General features: G+C 38.4%; 1 protein-coding gene across 1 annotated transcript in view; it reads right to left on the bottom strand.

The window, feature by feature from the left end:
* The window catches only part of ERN1 (endoplasmic reticulum to nucleus signaling 1), a 30654-nt gene extending 4376 nt beyond the window's left edge, over positions 1-26278 (bottom strand). Inside the window, exons 1-16 of the mRNA XM_059828173.1 lie at positions 26231-26278; positions 22723-22834; positions 12448-12481; positions 11359-11431; positions 9643-9715; positions 8463-8585; positions 7524-7625; positions 6761-7022; positions 6063-6141; positions 5129-5291; positions 3641-3759; positions 3117-3308; positions 2250-2505; positions 1352-1442; positions 817-1006; positions 172-271 (exon numbers count right to left, since the gene is read on the bottom strand). Of these exons, the coding sequence (XP_059684156.1) occupies positions 172-271; positions 817-1006; positions 1352-1442; positions 2250-2505; positions 3117-3308; positions 3641-3759; positions 5129-5291; positions 6063-6141; positions 6761-7022; positions 7524-7625; positions 8463-8585; positions 9643-9715; positions 11359-11431; positions 12448-12481; positions 22723-22834; positions 26231-26278 (2017 nt within the window). The remainder of the gene's footprint in view (positions 1-171; positions 272-816; positions 1007-1351; positions 1443-2249; positions 2506-3116; positions 3309-3640; positions 3760-5128; positions 5292-6062; positions 6142-6760; positions 7023-7523; positions 7626-8462; positions 8586-9642; positions 9716-11358; positions 11432-12447; positions 12482-22722; positions 22835-26230) is intronic.
* Between the last annotated feature and the right edge of the window lie 565 nt (positions 26279-26843).

Consider the following 26843-nt stretch of genomic DNA (forward strand, 5'->3'; position numbering starts at 1 on the left):
TGGGTGTCAAAGGACAGACTCCTGCTGCCAGCACTAGGTGGAGCTTCTACAACTCTCTTCTGGGATTGAACAAAAAAGATCCCAGCACCAGACCAGTTTCTATTCTTTTTTTTAGCTGAGAAAATGTACCACTCTCTGTCCACTACTGAAACAAGAGGCGTTCTTTCTTACCAATACTAAGGGAGTGCAGGTAAGCAAGACCAGATGTCGTCTGTTGCAGCAAAGCGATGGGTTGTAAGCCATGGTGACTGAAGGCCTTCTGCTCAACATACTATAAATTACAACAGAAAAACAGAAGATTCAGCCACAACATTGCTTATCATTACTCTCTGCATAAATAGTAAGTAAGTCTATCCCCTTCATCCCCAAAAAAAGTTAGACTGGGTAAATTGTGCTAGCTGATAACACACATAAAAGAGCCTTTTTTTTTTTTTTTTTGGTCTGAAGGTTATGATCTCTAAAACATCTTTCAGAGCTAGAACACGGTATAGCACTGTGCTCCAGAAGCAAGAGTAGAAGGTCTTCAAAGTCCAGACGGTAGGAGGGGGAGGATGACTAGAAGGGAGTCCTTCACAAGAAGGAAAAAATCAAAGGCCAACAGCTTCTGTCCTTAAATCAGTACAGGGTTAGGGATGTCTTTCTAACAGTCTGAAAACACCCCTGTTGTAGGAATGTGTAGTTGTCACAGAGGTGATGGCAGGAGTAACTAACACACCTCCTGCGGCAGGCACTTCAGCAACTTAAGCTAAAGGAAACTGAAGGCCTTCCAGGGAGAAGACTTTCACAAATTCTGTAGGTTTGCAAGTGACCCATCACCTCCTGTAAAGTGGCAGCACACAGCTCAATGGCTATGTACTGAAACTGCCGGTCCTTCTCTGTGCAGAAATAGCGGATAACGTTAGGATGCTCATCTGATTCTCGCAGCAACTGTACTTCACGGTCTGCAAAGCTGAAGCACTCCGGAAGAATTCTTTTCACTGCAACATCACGGTTATCAAATGTCCCCCTACAGACAGGAAGGAAAGCCACATCAACCTTTTACACTCTCTGTAGACAAAGCACGTACAAAGCAAGTGACAAGAGAAGACCTTTTACAGAGGCATATTAAAGCATTTCTCATGCTGGACACAGATAGTTTGGTCAATAAACATTTCTAAGGGAAGTAAAGTGGGTTTTGCTAGTGAAGAAACACTGCATGAAAATATTCCAGACACACGCAAAATACTTCTTCAAAAGTTTCATTTCTGTTCATATTACATACATGGGTTTTTTAATTAAAAAAAAAAAAGATCTAATGCAAGTAAGACATTCATTGGTCTATTTAATGCTGAATAAACATACTGTCTTCTACCTGTAAACAATGGTCCCTTCAGCTCCGTGTCCCAGGACATCTTTTGGGTTAAACGAAATCTTGCCAACCATCACTCTGTTTGCATCTTCATCTGAATAAAAACCAAAAAACAAGGACTGGTTTAGGATGGGTCAAGTCAGCCTTTTACAACTGCACATCCTTCTAGGCCAGTGTGTGAAAGTCTCTTTGCTCATGTTTAAATTAACACAGATGATCAAAACAAATGAACATTTCCATTTTGGTACTCATGCTGAGTAGGCAAATACTTGCTGGCGAGCAGATGATCCAACATGCAGAGTCAAACATTCTGTACACAACACCTGACAGAAAGACTGGAAAGATGATGTCTCACGACAGTACAAGAGACTAGTGGTTCTCAGCAGGCAAACTCTTTCTAGAAAGTTTTATAGATGCCTTGTTGTGTTTAGGAGATGCTGACTGACAGTTATGGAAGTGCGTTTACTAGCAATTCGCCTGAATAGCCTCTGGAGGGACAAAAGAGTGCACAGGAACATCAGGCAGGAGGACAGGCCGCACCACGTAATCCTTATTTCTTGATTCCCGTTAATCATAATAATATGTATTTTTATTTAACCAAACCTCTCCCTAGAATGGCTACAGGTTCTAAGAATATACCACCATGAACAACATAATCCCTCAGATGGCAGTTATGAACAGGATGTTTTTCTAAAGCAAATAATCCTGCTCAAAGTCAGGGCATGGCACACCTGCACAGTGTTTTGCAAATGGTCAGAACTAAATGAGAATGACGGTCCTTTTCAGCTTTCTGATCTATGAAGTATCATCAATAAGTAAGTGTTTTAATTGTTGTGCTGTATCATCATACACACTGGGGAAATACAGAGACGCACAATAAAAGACACTGGAGCAGCTTTACCTCCCTCTTCATGCTCAGTGGAGAGGCAGCTCCCAACATCAGATGTGGAGATGCTGGAATACGCAGAATGGTTTGATGCTCTGGGGGACATATTTGGTGTGCTGGTAGCTGAGCTCTCTGTCCGTCCATAGGAGGTGTCCAAGAAATCTGCTTCTGGGGGTAGATCACTGGGAGCACGAAAGGGCAGCTTCTGTTGCTGCAAGAGCTGTATCTTCTCTTCCAGCTGATGCTGCCTCTGTTGCTGCTGATGTACACTCTGTGAGAAAGGACCTCAGTTCCGTAAGTGGAGTGAAGTTTTTATGTCACAAAAGTGAACTCTATAGCTATTGGGGTAGCTACATCCAAAAGGTGGGAGGAAAACTCTCTTGTTATGATGCTATCAGCCAAGTAGGCTGGGGAACTTTCACTCACACGCTTTCAATTTCATTCTGAACTTCCAATGCAAAGCTGAGAAATCACACTGGTTGGTTAATATGGCAAAAGCTAACTGTTACTAGGTTGACTAGGTGTCTTTAAACCACAGATGGATAAAGGCTTTGATCCACAAGCTGGAAACCCTGACAGTAGTTCAGGTGAGGAAGAGAGGAGTGAAGCCAATGGTGTTAAGATCATGTCTGTGAAAAGAGTAACACATACAAAAACCAGAATTGGTGGGATGAAAAAAAAATCTCCAGAGTTGGCACATATGCCCAGAGAAATCACTGTTATGTCAAATTTGTAGCCTTTGCTACCCACTGCACATCTGTGAGGAGGGAGAAAAAAAACCCTGCAGTGCATTACTTTCTAACTCCTGTATGATTTCTTGAGGTGTAAAATGTTACTGACTCTCCCAAAACTCAAAAGCACATCAAGCTAAGTCAGCATTACCATTGGATAAGTGATGATAAAAGCCACCCAGCCCACAAGCAGGAAAGTGCTGAGAATGATTGTGGCCATGTCTTTCAACATGGAGTCCACAGGAGCCTCTGGCCGAGGGACAGGCCGAGCAGGTTTCTCCTCAATATCCTTTGGAACAGCAGGAGGCACTTCTGTTGAGGAACCTTCAACGATGTCAATAACCTATGAGGCAAAGAAAGCTCTGTTAGCTCAATATCTTCATGGGTAATGGAGCATTTTATACTCTAGCCTTTCTGCTAAATCATTTTTAATAATTTCTAATCCTACCAAAGTCAGAGAAAGTTTGGGGAAAAAAAATCCGCTGAAAGCCTTAATTCTGAAATATTCCAATGACACATCATCATACCAGTGATTCTATGTGCTAAGTACATGAATATCATCTGACACAAAAAATGCAAAGTAATTCCATGTGGCTTTCCTTCTGAGGCCTTCCCCAACTTCTACTCCTTTATATTCTTCTATCATCCAGTAAGATGATTATTCTCATCACAAACCTCTTCAATAGTGGCTTTATCAGAGTCAGCCGGAATCACATTTTCAGGCCTCTTAGGTAAGTTGCTTGGGAATTTCTCCAGGATCTTTGTAGGGGCAGATAATGGTGTTTCATGGTGCCCTTTAAATAAAACACATTTGTTGAAATAAAAAGTTGTCCCTTTTTAGGAAAGATATTCTTGATTTCAGCATCTCTGCTGAAGAGCATATATAAAGTTAATTTGCAAAGGGCTTGAGAACATCACAGAACAAAAGCTCAAAACAATTTTTCCCTCTGTCCTTCCCAAGCAGTCCCAGGTATAGCAATCGCAATCCTGAAGAACTCTCTGCTTAAGCACTGGCTGTGGATTTGGTTCCTGACCATTAGAGAAACACGCGTTGTGCCTCCTAGCTGGCTCACTCTCAAGGTAGTTTTGCTTTGTGATGTGGCCTTGAGGTGAAGATCGTGTTCTAGATGTGAAATGGTTCTGACGGGAATGGATGGCACCGCACAAGAAGGAAGCAAGAATCAATCCAGCACTCTGCTACCATTGCTCTTCACACTCCTTTGGCTCGTCCTAGCCAAGTAAGTGAGAAGAGGGAGACACGACTGTGCTCCCAGCTTTTGCAATCGGAGTAGGCAGAGGAAGACTCCTGCTCATGTATACAGCAGGAAAGAAAAAGGAGTGAAAAAACAAGGGCACGGGTCATTCAGCAGGGAGGGTTGCCGAGGAATACAAACTGCTTAAAGGGAGTTGCTTGACAGAACTCCCACAAGAGCGGGACAGTATTAACAAAGAAAGGAATCAAAAAAAGGAAGAGAAAGGTGGAGTTAAGGAAGCTGAAAGTTATACCCCATCTGTGCCACAGAGATCCTATGGCATATATCACTTAATTATAAACTTGCATCACTTAAAACTAAACTTCAGACAGTTTGTCATTTTTGAGGCAAAATTGTAAATGCCCCGAAAAGTCAATTCCAAAATTCCCTGGCTTTGGGACACACAGGACAGGCTGACACTTTATTAATATTATTTTCAGCCTCTCTGCCTTAATCCTCCATTTGTAAAATGGGGAAAACATGACCCTCTGATCCGTATGATGAGAATTAAAGTAACATTATGCACAATAAAGAAAATCCAAAGGAACCAGAATACAATATTTACAGTAAATAATAAACTACCTATGCCCCTCTCTCAAGGAGGGGGCAAATAAAGAACTTTCCACACACTGAGCTAAGCACTCCTCGTCCTATGCCCTGAATAAAGCAGGGGCCTTGGGAAAACCAGTATGCAGTCGTATACTTAAAGACATTAATTCATATGCAAATGAGGACGAATTAGAAACTATTACTAGAATTCCGTAATTATTGCCTGAGTTTAGGCAGTCCTTGTGACCGATGTTACAGCAGCTGAAAAGCAGCGCTGAGGTTTGGATTAGAACCCTCCGGCAGATGGCAATGCGACCCTGCAGCAGCGGCAGAGCAGGGCCAAGCGAGGCACCTCGGATACCTATTAGAAGCCAGTCGTTCCAGTAGCTGAGCTTGTTCTTTTCCTTCAGTCTGCCTGAAAACTTTACGTCTGTACTGGGGGTGATAACGCACTCGCCATTGTCTTCAATTGTGACTCCTTCTGTTTTAGGACCCTCTAGTAACGGTATGGCACTGCCACGGGGCTAGAAAGAGAAGTTCTTGTTACAATCAAGGAAGCACTGTGTCCCTACAATATTTAAATAGGCAACTAAATAAAATGGAGGTCAAAATTGGTGGGCAAGCAAAAATTACTGGCAGCAAAGTCACCGTAAGTAAACACTGCTGTTATGCCCTCAGCAACTGCTTCAACAACCTTGGACATTAGACCTTCTAAATTGCATGTTGCCTAAGAGATGAGATTACTCTCTCTTTTTTTAGAAAAGTTAAACCGGATCTTTATTTCCTACCTGGACAGCCACAGCATGAGCAAAACAAAACTCTGATGCAGTTTCGTACCTATGGGGAGTTACTTTGATGAACAAACCAGCAATTTTAACATTAACCACGATGCACCAAAAATATCACATAGCAACCTCTGGTCCACTCCTGCTAAGCTTGCCTGGCACAACTCCTGATGAGCTAGTTACTTCTTTGCAGCATTTGAAATGATTCCTGAAATGTGGTCATGCATTCTAAGGCTTACTGTTAATTGTTTCATGAAGTATTTAATTTGCTATGCATTTCTTGATAGCAATCTGCAATTTAAAACCAAATTTCTGTAGATGTACAGGCTTCAGCGTTTTATTTTCTATTTTAATTGGATCCCTTTGCCACTTTACAATGGCAAAGTTGTCTTTTTTTTACAGTTTTATGTATGTTTCCATTTCAACTCTTTTTTTAAACCCAGGACAGTACTAATTCTGTAAAGGCACTTTTCAGCAGGTGTCATTCAACTCTGGCAGCTCCCAACTTACCACAACAGTTACTCCTTCATGCACCATTGATGGCGATGCATACAAACTTGTGGAGTATTTCCCTACATATAGAGTTGGTCTGGAAAAAAACAGTGTGTGTTAGAAAGACGCAGACAAATGGATGTTTTACCATCTTAGCTAAAACCCTGGCAACACAATCCTGCAGAACTAATACATGAGTTTCTCAAATCAGCAGTATTTCTATCTTGAAAAGCCTAGATACGTAAAATTGTTTTAAGTACTGCTGTACTATGAAGTCATTCTTTTTAATTATGGAAGCATTATTAGTTGATTATTCATGTCGCAATTACTCATTTGACATAACTCATGTCTTATTTCTGCATTATTCAATAACTGGTATTTGCCAAAATGCTATGCACCTTTTTTATAATGTGAAAGGCTTCACACTACAAAAACCAATTCCACTCCACATTATAAGAAACTATTGAACACAGAACATCTGATAAAAGTTATACATTTCCTAAGTTTATGATAGATTTTTTTGGTCTCTGCCTTTAGACAATAAAAGTTCACATATGATATAAAATAATGGCTAGAGAACTAGAGCTGCTTTTATGTATTCTTTTCACCATCTTGAAACTCGTAGAACAATCCTTAACTGAATGTATATAAATAAGGTTTTAATGCTAAAGCTCTGTCAGATAGACAGTGAGAACAACAGGAATATTGATGCTCACGTCAGTTTGCTCTTGGTCTCTGTTTCCTTTGGGAAGGGATATTTCCACTTGGTAATGTGTCCGACCTCCCCAGACATGAACGTCAAATATCGCAGAGTTTCTATCCCCACGTTAGTATGCATAACTTTCCGTAATCCTTCACGTTGCCAGATGTAAAAAGCTACCACAGGAGAAGCGTAATTCTGAATCCACAGTACGTCCCCAGACTCACTGTCTACGGTCACCACCAGTCCGTCTCCATTAGACACAAAGTGGGACATTTCTACAATATACAAATATACAGGAGATTATCTGGATTGCTGCAGACACACAGTTTTAATAATACGTATTAACAGGTCAAGCCTCATGTTAACTGTGGAGTCTGTTACACCTTAATTGCAAAAGAATTGCTGATCAGCGAATCGGTTGTCAGAATTAGGTTGATAAAAGTTCAGTTGCAATGCAATAGCATTGAAGTAGCTTTTTCTGTTTAGGTTTGCTTCCTGTCCTGCCATTTTTCCCTAAATTTTAAAGAGTCGTATCTTCAAGAGCCGTACCTTCTTAGATTCAATTTACCTGAAGCTACCTAACAGGCTCTAGATATTACAGCATGTAAAGGATAAAAACTGGCAGATGCACATCAACTGCACAAAAATCAGACAGACAGCTTGACCTATTAATTATAGGGAAGAAAAAAGAAGAGTATTTTTGCCTGTATGCAAAACCCACAGCCAATATGTGGGGAAAAAAAGGACCAAAAAAAAGACAGCAGTTAAATTCTTACTGTATTTTATGTCTTCATCAGGCAGAGTAGCTGCATAATCAAAATAGGTGGCATTCCATCGCAGCTCCTTCTTCTTGGTGTCATACATTGTGATCGTGTACTCTGTTAAAAAATACACAGTCTGTGAAGCAAAAAAACCTATGAGAGAATAGAATCAATCATCTCAAATCTGAGACAGTCTTCAAAATGCCACACACACCACTTACTGCACTCTGCATTTCATTCATTTTCCCAACGTTACTGATAAACAAACATTTCATAGCTGTTAAGGACAATAGCCGATCCACTCATATACTCTGCTACAGGAACCTCAGAACAAGCCCTACAGACAGTTACTGCCCACGTTACCAGCATTTTGTTTTTACTGCACAGCTTCTTCTGATGTACTTTGTTTTTTCCAAACCCTGCATTCTAAAATTCAGCATACCATGTTCTGTAACTGAACTATCACGCTTTAAGAACATATTAATATAGAGGTTAAAGAATAAGTCTATAACACTTCCTTTTTACTAGTCAACACCTATATGGTGTTGGTCTAATTTTAAGTTACTTGTAATACTGCATTTGTAATTTCAGAGAATATGCTATCTCCTTTTTCTTTAAACAGTTTTTATAAAAGCTGTATATTACAGAGCAAACTTGGGTTCACAACTGCTACTGGAATGCACTGTTAAATAGAATATAAATGCCACTTAGTCAACAAGAATAATAATGGACCATGCCTACTGCCAAAGTTTAAAAGCCCTATCTTTCTGCTGCTATAAAGAGTTAATAATTTTTCTGTGTACAGTCTAAAATCATAATTTACCAAAGTTTTTCTAAGAAATAAACTTGAAAACCTGAACTGATCACAAGGTCATTTGTTACGGTCCTAAACTTTAAAAACAACAACAACAACAAAAAATATTCTTCTAAGCTGCAGAAAAAAAAGCATATGACCTGTTCTCCCGAGATACAGGAGGGATGTTGACGGGCAAAGACTTTCTGCAAATGAGGAAGTCAACGTTTGCTGTTTCTCTCCAGTCATGAGGTCAATCACATACCAAATATCCTGCTTTTTACCTGAAATCATAATTTAAGCCACATTACCATTCAGCTGGAAAATCACACTTCCATCAAGTTTTTCAGTCGTCTTTTTTCTTTAGCAGGCTCATGAACTTAGCATGAATAAAGCATTTTTAATAAAACAATTTACCATAGTCAGGCTCAGTTTCATCACGTAGCACTACTGGCCAATCCCAAATATCCCAATTACCACACTGATAATATCTAACAGACTTCTAAGTGTAGAAGATCCTGTGAGCTAGCGGGAGACCGACGTGCTAATGTTGAAGGACAGTAGGTGGAAAAAAATTGTGAGGGTCTACACATTTCAAATCGATTAAGGACTGTAATCCTAACATCCCACTCAAAACTACGTGAGCCATGACCCTAAATATTTCTTTGATGCTAACACGTATGTGTTGTGTTTAGAAGCTTCAAATAAACATTTTTCAATTCTTTGCTGGAGAGACACAAAGTGGAGAACCAGAAGTAGGTATTGGCCCTTCAGGAGTTTAAAAAAACCCCAAAACTAAGTTTATCCTGATCCTTCACACATTTTACTCTTGTGATAAGTAATAACTGTCCTTCCTTCTCCCTTTCTCCTCCCAAATCCATGCAATTAGAATGAGTCAGGACTGTGAGCCATAAATTTGTTACTGTAGTATAAATGAACTGACTGTATTTCAGATAATGGAGGGTGTCTAACCATGTTGCAATGGGATTTCTTATTTAATTATAATGGTCAGGCAGTCAATGACATTTATAAGCATAAGAAGATTTTACGTAGAAGTCACATTTTGTTGAAAGATAGCATCTCAAGAAACCAAAAAACCCCATACAGGGTATTCACTGCTTAGAAAAGCTATTTCCTCCTTCAGGAAAAGTAGTTGTGTTTTAATCTTCAAACAGTAAGTGAACTCTGTATTAATCAGATTTTCTGTCATCAGAAAGGTTCATGAAAAACTATAATTAATACCCAAAATAAAGCATATTTCCATGCAGTCTGTCTGTGAGTCTCTACATTTTCTAGTCGCTGAACATACTACAATCTAAAAGAGATTAAATTTGAGCTCACCCATGTACAGGATCCCATCTGAACTGCGACAGGGAGATGCCTGCACCAGCTCTGGGATAGTAAATGGAAGTTTCTAGGGGAAAAAAATGACAGTAAAAGCTTATTCACATTGGTGTGATAGTCTTCACATTTGTTCACAGAAAAGGGTGGTAAGAAAACTTCAGAAATCTCAAGTGATGTTTTTTTATTGTTTGTTTGTATTACTGCAGTGCCTGAGAACTCAAAATTTCAGGTCAAAGCCCTGCTCTGCAAACCCAGAACAGAGAGAAGTCTGTCTCAGTGAGTTTACAACAGGAGAAATGCATGTAGGATGGAAGAACTACTTGCAGCTGAGAGGTTAGGAGGCCAAGACTCTCTGGTTTTGAGGTCCACCATCATCACTTATAAACTGTCTGGGCTTCAACATATCGCAGTTTAATTGTCTCACCTAAAACGAGTATAAAATGGTTCTCCACAGGACCGTACAGTAACAGTTATAAAGGCCAGATATCTTCATACAAATGAAACTGGTGAGAGGGCAAAGCACGAATCTCCAACTGAAGAGTTTTTGAGATACTGCCAAGCCTGTATTGCACTTACAGAATGGGTGACAATCCTTACTAAGTTTCAAGGGACTTTTATTGGGATGAGGTCCCAAGAGTAACGGACAAGCTGCACCAACAGTAAAGATCAGGCCTTTGCTAAGTTTACTTAAATATGCTACAATTACTCCACTCTTGCTTAAAACTTTTATAATAGTGATTCTAAACAGAAATTAAATTACTTTAATTCAAAAAGAGAGGAGATTAACAGTATAAAGGAATAGATTCAAACAGATTGCTGCTTCCTGGCTTCACCCAGGAAAAGAACCAAGAATCATTTTGCAAGTTACGATCTGGCTGTACTTGGGGGGCGGGGGGAGTGGTGAGTAAATACTAAAATATTTAACAATATTAAAGTTCTTAAGGGAAATCATAGCAGCTGCCAGAGAAAAGAAACTTGTAGGAAGCCAAACATTTTATCTGAGTATCACCACAAAGTTTAAAAATAAAAGTCAAATGTTAGCTAGTATCTGTGGGTTACATGGATTGGTGACTATTTTGAAAAGGTTCAGCATTTTTGTCTGCTTACTAAATCTTACAAAGACATCTTCTAAAGGTGTCAGCACAGAACATATGTTAAACCTGCCTTTTGGCAGATGGTTTTAGAAAATTAAGTATTTGGGTGAAAGTGGCATATCTGATTTGTATTATTCCAGGTACACCTTTCCCATCAAATCGTACAGAGATTATTCAGTATTTGGATAATACCACATAGATTTTATTTGTCATCATTATTTTAGCAAGTTACCAAAAAATAGTACAAGTGAAAAAAACATATGTGTTGTTAATATTTTCAAGCAGAAATTATTTCCTGACAATCACAAGAAAGGGGGCAACTTTCTGCTCTAATAAAATAAAGTATGTTTTCACTCTGCAAAGGTACAACACAACGCAGGGCACTGTCATTCCAAAATCTTGTATCTTAAGATTGGCACAGGCAGCGGACGCTGGTTTTTGGCTAGTCTGATAAAGCTTTTCCAATAAACTGGTGCACTTCCGTTAAACAGTACAAAAGCCTGCAAAACTTTACAGTACTGTCAAGAAAGCAGAAAGTTCCTTTGGGGACTTATCCTTCAGTCTGATTAGTGCACTTTTCTAAAAATTATCAGAGGAGAGAATTTAAAAAATTACTTACAGTCAAGCCTTCACTATTCTTGCCACCGAGCGTATACAAACTGCCGTCATTTGGGTCTGGAAGAAATGCTGGCCTAGGATTTAAGCAGCAATTATAAATGATAAAAAAATGTACTGTGCTTCTCAGAGAACAGGAAAACAACTAGGGTCAAGTACTGGCTTTACAGAGAAGTTCATCTGACATTACATTTCTTACTTTGTATTATCCATTTTTTGAAGTTGCATTTATTAACTGTGAAAATGAAAAAATAGAAGTTTCAGAACTGATATAAGATTACTAATACATTTGAAAATTCAAAGATCCAAATGTGGCAGGGAATCACTTGGGTGAAAGCTTTTAAACAAGATCCATATGCTTTTAAAATGCCACAGAATTAAAAACAAACCAAACAAACAAAACCAGAGAGCATAAGAAAGGCAAAGAACAATAAAAGAGTTGCCAGAACTAAGTAAATTTGAGAGGTAAAGGCAACCCCCCACCCAAACTATAAAAAAAAAACCAACCCAAACCCCAACATCAAAAACAATCCACAACAAAGAAAGGATGTTACCACTGACTTCAGAGACAAAGTTAAAGCCCCAAATTTTCTAGTTAAATGTGAGATTGCTATGCGGGAGGAACTACTCTGAAGTAACAGCTTGAGGGTTTCATTTGAAGATCCTGGTAGTGGTGGTTTCATTTGAAGATTCTAGTAGTGGCGGTGGTTGGAGTTTCCTACGCTTCACTGTTTTTATTTAGTCTTTTATTTGAATAAGTACAAGACCCAGAGATCACTCCCTCGCTGTTTCTGTCATTTTCAAAGCTGCTCAATTAAGATTGTAGCAGTTAGCACACTTGATCTCCAAACCTGAGCAAAGGCTTGAGAGAACAGTCTGCAGGCAGGATGTTTCTTCTTAGTGCTACAAATAAGAAAATTATATGTAGCTAATTATATCCTTTCTGCATCTGCTCTCTAAACCACCTTAAGTTGACTTACGCAAGGTATGCAACTTTTCTGGAACACAGATAATTTTGGTTCAAGTTAAACCAAATTTCAAGATGTCAGTGAAATCGAACAAACAGTAAATGAGATAAAGAAAACAGACTTACTCTTCCACATGTATTGGCACCTGGAGTACAGGATCTGCACAAACAGAAAAAGTCATAATATTGGCAATTCAATTCCTTGAACTCACTAGATACAGGATTAAGTCCGGCCTGCAACAACTTGCTCCTCTTTGAAAGGCTGATGCACAGAGTTTGAAAGGGGCCATCTCAACAGCCTCAACGATCTCCTGTTTGGTCATGAAACTAGGTTTGTAAAATGGGAAAGTACGAAGCACCTGAGACGCTTTAAACCTTCTGAAGTTCTTTGCTCAGTTTTATCCACACTAGTCCCCAGCTACCACCCGGAGAAGGCCAGATCAGATAGCAGTACTGCATTGTATCTTGAGTTTTCTCCTTATTTCTCACTTGGACAGAGACTATAGAGTCTGTTAGAACTGCCTGTATACATGTTAATAAAAACCCTTGCTTCCAAGATGTGTGTGTGATCGCAGGGCACTGGCTGCCCAGGAGGCAGCTGACCATAACTTGCAGCAACTGCTGTCACTGTGCAGGACAAGCTACAGCTAATGGAAGTTTGCAGAGACTGTGAGAACAGGGATACAGAAGTACATATCTTAGTATTTTCATACAAGGCCAACCTAGTGCTTTTTTATCTGTATTTTATGAAATTTTGCTACTTTGTGTCTCAGGTACCTGGTGTATCAGACAGGTAAGTGTATACTTTCCAGCCAACTCAACCTTTAATTTGAAATGCAGCATACAAACTGAAAGCCTAGTGCTACACCTACTGAAACGGACGGGAAGACTGCCAGTGACTTAAGAGCAAGACTCCGACGCAAGTCAGAAAAAACTTAGTTCTGCTTCCTAATCCAAGATAAAACTTCTGGGATCAGCATGTCCCTGAAAAGAAAAACAGAATTCTGCCAAGGGCTATACAAAATTACCTCAAACCTGACTTTTTCACTTAAATAACCTCCCCGCTAAAATTCACCGAAGAACCCACACTACATAAAAATCAAAAGGTTTGGAAACAGTTGGTATTTTGAGTGATCAGAATCACAGTTTAGGTTTCATCAACAAAAAGAAGTTACAAAATAAAAACTGACAATGCTAAATCTAAATCCTTACATATTAAAAGGTAAATTAAGAACAATAATTTGATTTTAAGGTAAGGTGATGTGACCTCAGAATTACTATCTGAGGCCTCAAAAAATCCTGAATCATGGGATTTTCAATCCTGATGCCAAAACCACAAAACTTCCCAGATTTGTAAGACATACTCTACAACTTCCAAGACAAATGTGTTTATTTATGGGTATATTGGCAGAAAGTATCTCAGAAGTCAAGAGGATGCAAGCTATCTTCACTTCCGCAAGGGAAATCGAACCATTACACTAGAATAAGCCTGAGTAAGAAGATGAAAGATGACCAAGCAACCAAATACTGTTTTTTCACCTGTTCTGTCTCCGTGCAAACATCATGATGCTACAGGAAGGAAATAAGAACAAAAACAATGATGTTTTGAGAGCCTTTGATTGGGAAACTGGCACAGATTCTGGACAGCTTGAGTGTACTCTGATATTTGCAGAGCTAAGCAAGACAAGAACAAGAAATTCAGTGTTCATTACATGGGTATTACAAAGTTTCTACCACTCTGCAGTATATTGCACCACACGAACTGCTGGGTTTGATGATAACGGCCTAGGAGCATGTCCCTTTGTTTTTATATATCAGATTAAAAAACCCATAAGAAACCCCTACCCAAACAGATCTCTAACAGCAATGCAGCTGAAAACAGCAGTCACCAAAAGGTGCACATATAATACCAGAGACAGAAAAGAAGCACAATATGAGGAATAACAGTAAAGTTATTTTTATTTTCACCAATTTCTTTTTACAATAGTAAACACTCTCAGAACTGCTTTGTTCAAAACATAACTACATATATATGTTTTTTCCTCTTCAAGCCTAAACAATGTTCCAGATACGTCCTCAAAGTTGTCAGAATATACTACTCAAAAGCATATTAAGCTTCTGGGAACAATACAATTAACTGGAGTGGGAGCAGTGCTCTACTCAAGCACAGAATCATACTACGCCTAGCAAACTCACTGCTCAGCCAGCAGACTTGTCAAGTTTCGTACTTTACATGTTTCCCTCATCCCATGGTTACGCACCACTGCACTGGCACCTCCCGCATAGGCAAGAACAGCGTCAAACACAGTCTCCCTCCACATCACAACAAATTCCCTCTAACGCAGGGACCCTGCAGACCTGCGTGCCAGCTCTGGGAGGAAACCCGCTGGTTGCACAGACACAGCCTAGTCATGTTATCTTATATTCAGAGCCTCATACATAGGGCAGCAAAAATGCTGAGATAATTTAGCTGGTACTAATTTAGCTGCCTCTTAACACTCCTAGGCACTGAGATGCAGTCATAGAAGATCGATCGCAAGAGTACCTATCTTGAGCAATTTTTCTCTTAATGATGAATTATCACCATTACCAGTGTTCATTGATGTAAGATGGGAATGCTATGCAAGTGTAGAGCTCCACATTATATCATAAACTCCATTTAATTTATTGAGAACCCAAGTACACATGAAAAGGCCCCAAGAATAATTAACATTCAAACAAGGGAGCTAAGTGATTCATCGTTAACGTATCTGCCTCTACAGACCACACTGCTTAGTCAGACCTTTATTCCGTTAACTATGTCAAGCAATTCATTTCTGTTCCTTGTGTGAAGAAACTCGTTTCAGGATATGTTGGGAGGGACACACTGCCCTGCCTCCCCCCCCGCCCCGGCTCCAAACTTATAGTTGATTGTATGCCAATTATCTCTCAGTGTTTTATGATATCTAACATAACCCATGGTGACTTACAACATCATCTCTCCATTGCTAAAGAAAAACAAGCAGGAAAAAAGCATTAGCTGACCTTTATACAAAGTGGTTCAACTCTGGACTTGAACTGCTATGTTGAACTACTAGAAGCAAACAGACATCAAGTTTATATACTCAAATGTATCCATAAGTCTAGGTGAAATGAACTAAAAGAAGAAACAGACATTAAAATGAACTAAAAGAAGAAAGAGACATTAAAGACCATAGGCTAGAGTTTTTATAATCATAAATGCTTCATGGGAAGGGAAACTCTCACAGTTTTGTGAAAGAAAGAGCATCATAAATCAGCAGAAAATGGCACCTGCCTCAGTTGAAGTAAGATTTAATGCAAATGCTACAAGCATTGCTAAAGGCAAAAGCCAAATAAAAACTTCGCAAGTCTCTTGATGAACTGATTACACAGAGAGCGTCTCACTTGGTAAAAAATAAACTGTCGCCTGTGTTGATGACGACTATTGCTAGACAACAGCAATCTTCACCAACAGTGCTTGAGCGGCTTTGTCCTATCTACAAACATCTCCTCAAATGATCATTAGTGATAACAAAGCTGCACAACTTGTTTTTGAAGTGATAACTGACTGCATATACATTGTTTCACTATGGTGACGCAGGTTTTCTTTAAAATCACTTTCTACTCAGCCTAGGCAAAGCATAAGAAAATAGTTTCTTGTCTAAATTATCTTCAGAAACTTTTAATTTTAATAAAAGGACTGCTTATGAATTAAATGGAGATGTGAAGTTATATGAAATTACAGTATCAAACTCCAAATTTTCTACCTGTAGTTACTGACGTAACACAACATGCACTCCACAGCAGACCAGGACAGAATGCAATTTCCCCAAATGTATTAGTATTTCAGGTTTCTTTCAAAGAATGCTCAGGAACACCTGAACAATTACAGGAAATTTCAAAAGGTAGATTATGTTTTCTAGCAACTGATCCTGGTTTGTCCCTGACATTTGCAGGAGAGTCTAGTTAGTAATGCTTTCCTATAGCTCCCTCTCTGCCCCCAAAATACAGTGAATAATAATAATACAGTGCAGCATTTTGGACTAATAACTTGTTTTCACTTAATTTTCTAAGACTGGGCAATCTTGCTCCAACCATCTTAAAGGTCTGAGAAGTTTTGCATGATTTTATTGACCATGTAGCACCATAATAGTGAAAGAACTATATATATATGTGTGCGTGTGCAATATTTACTTGCATTAAGCTTTTGCCCCCAAGCTTGTATTTCTGAAAGCCGTTGGAAGAATGTCACTCATAACAATTTCGTCAACAAATGTATCCTACACTTTAATAAACGATGCCAGAAATCCCATGAATGTCTCTTCAACTTCTGTAATGAGTTTTTCTGAAGCACTCTTGCGTATCATGACATGAATGAAAGCCTTATGTCAAGTTCCAAGCTGTTCAGTGTGTGTTGTACAGAAGCATCATGCTCATGAGAAGGTCCTTAAACTTTTCTTTAGTATCATGTCTTCAATATTAAGAACAACAGTGCTCATCAGAAGTGAAAAAAATCCTGCTTTTACTTGTTTTCTCAGTAACTGAAATTTGATTTACTAACAATGATAAAAAAAGAGGTAGATGGAACAGATTAAGATGTTATTACAGAGCAGCAGGAAATTTTTTTAGTACTTACTGGCACATGAACCAAAACACTGATTATTCTGATGGCTTCTTGCAACATTTAAGTGTTGTACATGAACTGTTAGCATTTAGTATCAATATCTGATTCATTTCCACACATGAGGCTATTCACAATGAGTGAACACAAACTGATGGAGGAGTTTATTTTCTCAAGTGAAAGGAATTCTCCTTTCATTACCACCACCATCCACCTGGAAAGATGGGCTGTGGAGAGCCATTTCTCTACATTTTTAGCTACCAGGGTGATGTAAATTTTCTCATTTTCTTAACACTTCCATGATCTTGAACTAAGGTTGTAGTTATGTGAAGATACTTTGAAGACAGACAACAAACTCTTCACATTCACTTTCATGGGGTTTGGGACACATTCCAACATTATTTGGAAGCTTGTTTTGAAAAAAGAACTCACTCTGAGAAAAAAGATAATCTTGAGTTTAATTTATTACAGTAGTTTTCATATGGTTGAATACAGACTAGTAAAAGAAAGAGTTGTCTTATAACTCAAGTCACCTTTTGCTCCACAATGGGTCCAACGGAAAAAGTTCTTGCACAAGTCAGAGAACTGAGGCCTTATCTTCTCTTCAACAGCTCAGCGCTCAAGTGTTAACATGCTGAGACTGGAATCACGTAATCCTGCTTTCAAAATTTCCCTGAACTGCAGTTCCTTGTAATTAGGTAAGGCATTCTAATAGGCCTGATCTGTTCCAATACCAACAACAGTGATAATAACCACTGAACAAAGCAGTAAGTATTCTGTATTGGAACAAAAATTTTACTGCGAAAATGTGATAAAACTCAGATAAAAATACATCTGCCTCTCCCTTAAGCTTCCATTCCCTGTAGCAGAGGAAAAGCCAACTTCTTGCAATGTCCTACATAAAGCTTTTGGTATGATATCCTGTCCAAAAGCTTTCCACTTTCTAGACTAAGAAAACAAAGATGTCAAAACAACTATGGAGTATAGGGAGGATGTGAGTTAGGAAGCAGGACACCATCCTGTAAATATCTCCAGTGCTGGATGGAAGATTGCGTTTTCTATAGATACTTGCATGGGTTTCCAATTTGTTTCTCCTGCAGCCTCCACTACGGCAGAGTATGTTAACGATTCCTACATTAAAATCCTACAATTCAATACACGTGAGCTTTAGCTTTCTGATCTGGCAATAACTGTGTGTAAACAAGTACATGCACACACTATTAGTAAAATTATTGCCACTGATACTCTTCTTTAAATTAATTCAGCAAAGCATATTAACGCCCACAAGCACAGGGAGTTCAAGGGCATCAGTAGAAGAGAAATGCCATTGAAAAGACTGCTGATACCTCTCCTTGTCATTGTGGGACTTCAAAAATGTTACCCTGTAAGAACTGAAAAGCTTTCGTTTTTACAAGTTAAGAAAAAGATTTGCAAAATAACTGTGTCAAGAAAAAAAGAATTAAAAGGACATTTATCCTAGATTATAAAGATCTATTCTAGAACTCTACGAGTTTATTCACAAGTACAGCAGTTATTAGAAATCCATTAACATAATGACTGGCCAGTAATTTAGTAAATTACTGGGCTCAGTTACGCTTTCCTGAAATTAAGATTTTGACCTGGCAGCAGGCAGATGTCCCAATACAGTTTTGGTTACATCACGGCCAGAAAATATTTATGCCTGTATCATTTGCCTGTGAGTGGGCAGAAGTATACAACATGTTTCAGATTATTCTGAAATAATTCTAGCCCATAATTTGCATACATATATGGAAAAAAGCCATATATACAATTTTTGAAACTATAACCACAATGCTAAGTATAATGCATTTGACTTTTCTCCATATTCACAAACATATGATAAGATGAAATTTGCCCTTTGACCAAAAAACAAGTCTTTTTTAATGCACAAGAGAGAGCTGCACATTTTCAACATTGTCATGTGCCCTTAGGTAGAACATACAAAACCAATGACTGAAAAGAAGAAGTGGGAGATTCTGAAACAGCAAATGAGTAAGTTGCTGCCCCACTGGAATGAGCTGGAAAAAACGGTTTCCTGACCTGAGGCTCTACTGTAAGATTTGGGCTAACGGGCCAATTTAAAATCGTGTCATCCTCGCTTGCTATTGCAATTACAGTAAATGAGGTTAGAGATACTAACAAACTATCCTCTGGAATTCACTGAAAAGACTACTGTTCTACAATTGTTTTGATAATCCTTATTAACGCACAAAGATATTTCTTCTTTCCTGGGAATAACCACTGTTATTAGAGCAGATTCACCCTTTAAAATCTACATATTGTATACCATTAATAGATACAGTCTTTGTATCTTTGTCTTATCATGACAAGTCCATAGGTTATGAGTAAGGTATCAGAAATAAAAACCTTTTAAACTGATTGTCAGCCATTGCTTTTTTTGATTGCTACAGAGAATGGAAGATTGTAACATTTCTGCTGGCTCTAAATCTAGACCCAAATCTGTATATATTTTATGTACTTCTGGCAAATTACTCTGAATTAGTTCTTAGCAGAAGAGCTTTTAAGGAGTTGAAAGAGATTGCTTTGAACAGTACAGAAGGACACACAGAAGTGACTGTCAGAAGAACGGAGAAATACTCTGTCCAAGAATACAGTTTGAAACACTACATTCTTAACATCTCAAAATTCAATATTCTGCTCATTAAACTAAGCTCTTCAGCTAACAAAGACATACAGGATGATTTTTACAAAGATATGAGGGAACAGGACAGTCTTAAAGTCACATTCTTAAAGCTCACACTGAAATCAGAACTGTGAATATGAAGTCTGACATTAAGGAGAAAAGCATTCTCCAGATTCCGTCTTGCCAACAGGTTTCTCGTCACCATCTCTATCACTGTCTACTTTCTTACCTGCATGTAAAAGCAAGCCTACAGTGCTGCAGTCCCGTACCTTTCAGAGAGATCTATAGGAAATGACAGAAGTTTCATTTCCAGCAATTTTGGGGAAGAAATTTCATCCTAAATAATCTTACTGAGGATGCTAAGTATCTTGCTAGTGGCAAGTGCAGAAAACATGGGAGCTTATCACACTGTCACTTAGAACTGACAGCTCCTTTTATTGATCAGAGATGGCACTAAGAGCCTTATTCAGTCTCTGATCTTATATGCATGCCATATCCTTTCAATACCCTTTCAAATGAGTGCCTTTCTGTACGATGTGTTTTTGTGGGACCAAAGCAGGAGCAAAGGTGCCTCTCAGAAATTTGGGGGGAGGAGGAGTGTGGGATCTTTCTATAAACTTTCCAACCATATTCCAATTTCCCAAAGCCCAGGTAACGAGCAGCATCAGTTACCTGGTCACTGAAAAATCCTGAGAGCTGTCAGATAGTAGGAACCACGGAAGCCAACAGGAAATGAAGGTATTAAGCACCCTCAACAAATAGGTCCACAATCTCACTACATATAACTGCAGGGAACTCAGCTTTATTTCTGAACTATTGGACAGTCCTATTATTAACTGACCCATTTTTTTGCCTGCTTTCTGGGGAACACAAGTATTCAGACTGCCTTTCTTGCCAGCACTACATGAAGGCAGGAAACCCAAACATGTTATTGTGGTGATAACCACTAGCTCATTTGCTCTGCATACCTAAGATAAGCTTCAGTGCTATATTAAAACAAACCACACATGGCAAGATTTTCATGTTTGTTTAAGTACTGCCTGATAATGAACACTGCCTTGTTTTCTTCCCCAATGAAAATAAAATGTATATGAATTGCCCTTTGTTAAATACCTTGCTGCTTAAGTGCAGTAATAAAACATTCTCTTCTTGATGAATGCCGCTGCAGCACTTCAGGTGACCTCCACAACTTCTCAAAGCACATGAACTACAACACATGGTTCATTGTCTGATAGTGAGGGTAAAATGTCACCTGCAAGAACACTGCCTGCAATACATGCAACTTCCCACTGAGTAATTCTCTGTAACAATACAAGTGTATTGTTAACAGAGAGAGTGCACCCAACAACTGCGTTTATACACTAATATTAATACTGAATTCTGCACTACTACATCTCTCCAGGGATTTAGCACAGCAAGATGGTAAAGATTTTCACGGGCTATTAATTTCCAACACTGTCGCATTTTTGTTGGGCTTCCCACCCACAGGATGACCACCAACAAATACAGTTTTGCAAAAATAAATAAAACCCCTCCAATTACAAATTCATTTGCCAAATATTTACAGGCCCTTGTTCCATGTACACTTAACTAAGGTAACTCATGAAGTATCTTGTAACAATGATAACTACCACTATTTTTTTTTCGTTGACCCTTGTGTGTTGTTCTATTACACAGAAATAAACTAATAGGCAAAAAGTGCTTTGCAAAAAGGAACTGAACACACCTCATGTACCTAAGATGCAGAATAATACATAGTTAGCAAGAGAGAGAAAAAAAGAAGTCCTATAAAACTAGATTATCCAGTCTGGCAGTTCTACTGTACCAACAATAGTTTTGCAACAATTTTTTTTTTAAACAAGGGAAGTTCCTTGAGCAATACCCTCTGACCAAGATCCTTTTCATTACCGAAGTGCCCTCATTTCTTCCTCAAAAAAACCTCTTGCCACTTATTAAGGCTGGCTGCAAACAAATGCCAGTTAACTATACCCTTCCAGGGTAAGACTATGTAGTGTATGCTCATGTCAGTTGAATAACAAGCAAAAACCAGTAAGCTTCTCTTAACACCATAGTAGCCTACAGCAACAATAAAGGAAGAAGCTGATCACTTTTTTTTATTCAAGACTGTTCAGGGAAAGGAGAGGTCTAAATTTAAAGAGAAGACAGGGGAGAAAATGTAATCACACCTATTAACGAAGATTCTTCAAGAAAATACTTGCTCACCCCTTTTTACTCCAAGAGGAGCTACAAAACCATCCTTTGCTCATTTATGAAGATAACTTTTTGCCTGGTAGATTTGCATTCAAGTACGAATGGCTTCACAAATAACAACTGGTTTGTACTGCAGACTTCAGATACACACAATCTATTTCCTACCGTTTCAGCTCACCTACTAAACTGACATCAGGTTTAAAAACAGAGAACAGAATGATGCAATCCCTGTGACTCCTTTCCATTTGACCTGCTTTCTAATTTATTTCCCAAAGTGAAGAGAAAGTGCTACTATCACTTCTACCATACGTCATCAGAGTCCCACTAAACCAAATTTGTATTAAATATTGAATTTTTCATCAAGACAAAAAGAGCTACCTCTGCTCAGTAATTAAAATTACAAAATCACTACCAGTCACTGAGCAATATTAAATTTCTTTACACAAGTGCAGTTCTTTTATTTAAAAAACTGTGCTGTTCCGAAACATCTATTATAGAAAAAAAGACCCAAGGTTTGCATGATATCCACTGCACCAGGGAACATAGGGAATTCCAGAAACAGAATCATGTAAACCCTTTGCCACCCGTTCCACCAGCTGACACTCATTTGACATCTATTCTGTTCTATGCTTGCTTATATTGTACTTATTCCCACAAAATATGATACCTACCAATTATACCACTACAGCTTAAACATTCTGGCAAAAAAAACCCCATAAACCTGGAAAAGATCTGCAAGTGAAAACGTGAAGAACCACCTGACTCCAGAAAGACTGTAGCTTAATTCTGGAGCAAGAGCAAAAATAAGAAAGAAAAGAAAGTATTTACCAGGCCCTACGACAGTTTGAATTATCAATTGATTTGACTGTTACTACAGCTACTGAGTAGAGGGCATCCCGCTCACCTTCTTTTAAAGTCCACTTGATTGCTCCCGTCCTCTTGCTGACAGCATGCAAACTTCCATCAAGAGTTGAAACAAACAACAGTGTTTCTGGCACAGTTACTGAGCTGGTGTTCTGGAAAAGAAAAACCCGTACACTGAATGTAATTATTTACTACAGAGTTTACTCTTAACTGTCATACAGTATGTTGCCTAGAACATCATCCTCCTTTTTAATTGCACAGACTGGACAACTTTCTTGTCCCTTTGAATTCTTTTTTTTTTTTTTTTTTTTTTTGCTGTCACTGTTATGGAACTGCTTACTGTGCTAAGCTCCCCTAGAGATAAACTGGGAGATGCTTCAAATGAATAATCTATCTACAACTCAACCTCCATTTTCAATTTTATGTCAAAGTCTTCTTGTACTAGAGTTAGGAGAAACCAGAGATAGAGCTGATCCAGGAAAGAATTGATACAAAGCCTATGCGATAAGATAGCTAGGGTAAGGAACCTCAAAGCAGCTCAGAGAACCTAAGTGTTAAAGTCAAAGCCATGCTACTACCAAGTAAATAGAACATACTTTTGCCAAGGTTTAGTCCCCTAGAGATTAAAAGATATTGGCTGGGTAGAACATGGATAAATACAACTGAAAGGTGATCAATATTCTACAGAGCTGACTGCGGCTGAGAGACCGGCTGGAGCTGCAAGCATGTAGGCTGTCTCTGAGCAAGGGCAAAATGTTTAGGATAGATACAGCTTAAAGGCTAGAGGAGATCCATACTGTTAAGCCTCTTAATTGTGTTTTTGTACCTCAATACTGTATTTCTGCAGTAGATAGTAAATAACACTGTTTAAGAAAGTCCATATGTATTAACACATCCACAGACATCTCCTAGAAAGCAGTAGGCTGCAGGATTCAAATGTCAATTTGACATTCTAATCATTCTGCCATTGGGGACACATCACTCTGTATTTACGTGTATGGGTACAGAGCTGTTCGGTGCCTGCTGTTATTCCTATAGCACAAGCAGCTTTCGAGGCTGGCTATTGCAGAGCATGTAATTTTATTAAAAGGGCATCATATGAACATCAAGGACTCAAAACTACGTAGTTGTCACAGGAACAGTGAGGCTAACTCCAAAGTGTTTCATCACACAGAGCAGAAAAAACACATTAATTTAATGTCTACTCTTCTCTTCCTGCCTAAGGATGATTCCATACACCCTACGACTGACTCGTTTCCATTTACCAAGACTCAAGTTATCGCTCAAGTAACTTGTCATTTGTGGACTGTATCTGCATTGCTCATCTGCGTGCCACCTGCCACACTTCGGAAGTTTCACAGTTAAATATAATTCTTAACCTACCACAGTTCATGAAATGAAAGTGTATGCATTTTACATAATTAATAACGTCTTCAATGACTTAAATTGTAAAAACCAATTATCAGTCATGTTAGAATTATTGCAAAGCAAAATACACGATGGCCAAATTAAAATGCATGGATATAGGAGTAACTTTCTTTGGAAAACTATACATTTTTAGTGCAACTCAACTAAAGCGTTAGACTTTCAGGTAAAGCATAAAGCTACAAGCACAATATAATATAGTAATAACTATCCAACTTTCAGGTCTCACCGACAAATATGATACATGCTTCTTTCCAGTCATAATGAAAACAGCTGGAGCAGATGATTGTAAAACACACAGTGCAGAAAAAAGGAAGGTACAAATCAACAATACACAAACCATAGATCAGAAATAACTGCTGGAAGTCCAGAAAAAAAGGAGATATATCTTAACAGATAAATATAATTTTCATATCTGAGGTAGTTAAATTATGCAGGCTGCACAGACATCTGCACTTAAATAAAATATTTACGGCTGCATCTGGAATCAAACTTTGCAATGTTTGTTCAAACAGGGACATTGAATAATAGTTCCTCTCATGCTGGCCTAAAAAATATGCAGCTCGAGATGCTACTAATCAGAACTGAACTTAGAGTATCTTTGTAGCATAATGACCTGATTAGTATGTAAGAGCAAAGAGAAGCTGTACTGTAGAGTTATGACTTCTCATTCTTTTGTATTATTATTTTTGTTAAAGCAAACTATTGTAGCCACTGTATCAAAGTAATTCATGAAAATTTTGCTCTTTAGGTCTTTCTGCACACAAACTCCCAAAACAACTTAGGATGGTGTAGTTGATTTATAATTATCTAGTCCAGTCTTCCCATCTTCCTTAAATAAGCATTTAACAAGCCAGATCCACTGATTCTGCAACTAGAAGGGGAAGATACAACCCACACTCCATTACCACATCCATTTGGGGCTGAAAGCCATCTAATGTGAGGCTCAATCTGCCTCCCCAAAAAGATTTACTTTTTAAATCCATCACTGCCTGGCTGCCTGCATAAAACTATCCCTGAACAAAAACAAGAAGGGAAGCTTGGGGTTGCATTCTAGATATCTTTATAGCTGCTTTTATGCAAAAGATATGGCTTCTTTGCAAACAAAGAACTGCTTCATGTACAACACTGTAATAATCTAAGAATGATAGTGACTAATCTTCCTAACCTGGGACACTAATGAACAAGTGGGGCACTAACTGAGCAATGCCAGTGCTCCTCACTTCTAAGATGTTGTCTTGCATCAGACTGACAAATTCCCTCACTCTTATCATTGGTGTGAGGCAATGAATGAGAGCGGTGCCAATGCGGAGTTACAATGTGAATATTTTGTGAGTAGGCTGTGATGTGGCCCCAAAAAGGTACCAGTTCAAGGAACACCGGGAGGCTGAAAAAGCTGCATGTGAAGAGGCTTCTTTCCCTTTGTAGGCCAAACTGCTTTCGGCTCAGAAAGGTTAGAAGACTTGCAGGTTGAACTGATCTCACCATGTATAAGCTATTTAAGCATGAAAAGACATCTCAATTCAATAGGGTACCACCAGTAGGAACAACTATTAGGAAATCCTCCATATCTTAGAACATCTTCTTCTTTGAGTGACTTCTGATACTTGTTTGTACAGGGGTTAGATCTTGAGATGTAACCGACAGCAGTCATCCTCAAAAACATGTGTGTATGTATAGCTACATACTAGCCCAGAGATGCTCATGCAGTCATTACTAATCATTCTGGTTTCAAGCTATTAAGAAAGGGCAAAAATTTCAAAATTTACTGGAAACAGTGTTGTGATGAAAACAAGAAGCAATGGACAGTGGTCAAAATTTATTCCAAATTAACCTTTGTGCAGTAACATTTTGCACTCATGTATTCATTTTCACTTGAAGATCTCAACACATTTTACAAAAAAAAAAAAAAAACCCAACAATCAACAAACACCCAATCCCAAACAATTCTGGTTAATAGCGATTCATGATAGGTAAGGTATTTCTTCCTCCTATACACAGAAATGTTAAAAAGCCAGTTTACTTTTAAGCTAATATATACTTAATGCACACACACAAAAATATATTTCCAGGCTTTTGTTTTAGATAAGATGTAATGGTTATTTAATTTCTTTAAATACTACCTGAGAAGCTTTGTAATAAATGAAATAACTTGAAAGCCTCAGTTGCATAAAGCTGTCTGGAGGGCTATGGGCTTACAAAATACACACAAAACAACAGAACACATGAACCAAAGACATTGAATGAATATTCCAGCTCTGAATTTCAACTAATTGCACAAACAAACCATGCCCATCAGGTTAACTGCATTTAATAAACCATCATTGTCAACTGCCAAATGTTGCCCAACAGCAGGCAGCCATTTAAAGTACATTCTACATATCTGTGCGAGTTCAAAGAGGAAATCACAATGAACTGCAAAATTTTAACAACTTCTTATAAACTGTTTATTACTCAGACTTCTGACAAGCACATTTCAGCTTTCTCATACCAAACCAATGTGTATTTTCACTGCAGCTGTACTCACAAAACATCCCTATTCCAGAGAATCTAATTCTTCCTCCATCAGATTCATAGATTCATAACATTTTCAGGCAATATTTCAATACAACAATATATATGGTCTAAATCCTGTACATTATACACCACAAGGAACACAAGAAATACCTGTTTCTTCATTAAGACTTATCTACCCTAAACCTGCTCCATGAACAAAAACATGTAATTTAAGACTGG

This window comes from Gavia stellata, chromosome 22, assembly GCF_030936135.1.
Source record: "Gavia stellata isolate bGavSte3 chromosome 22, bGavSte3.hap2, whole genome shotgun sequence".
In the NCBI taxonomy this organism is placed as follows: domain Eukaryota; kingdom Metazoa; phylum Chordata; class Aves; order Gaviiformes; family Gaviidae; genus Gavia; species Gavia stellata.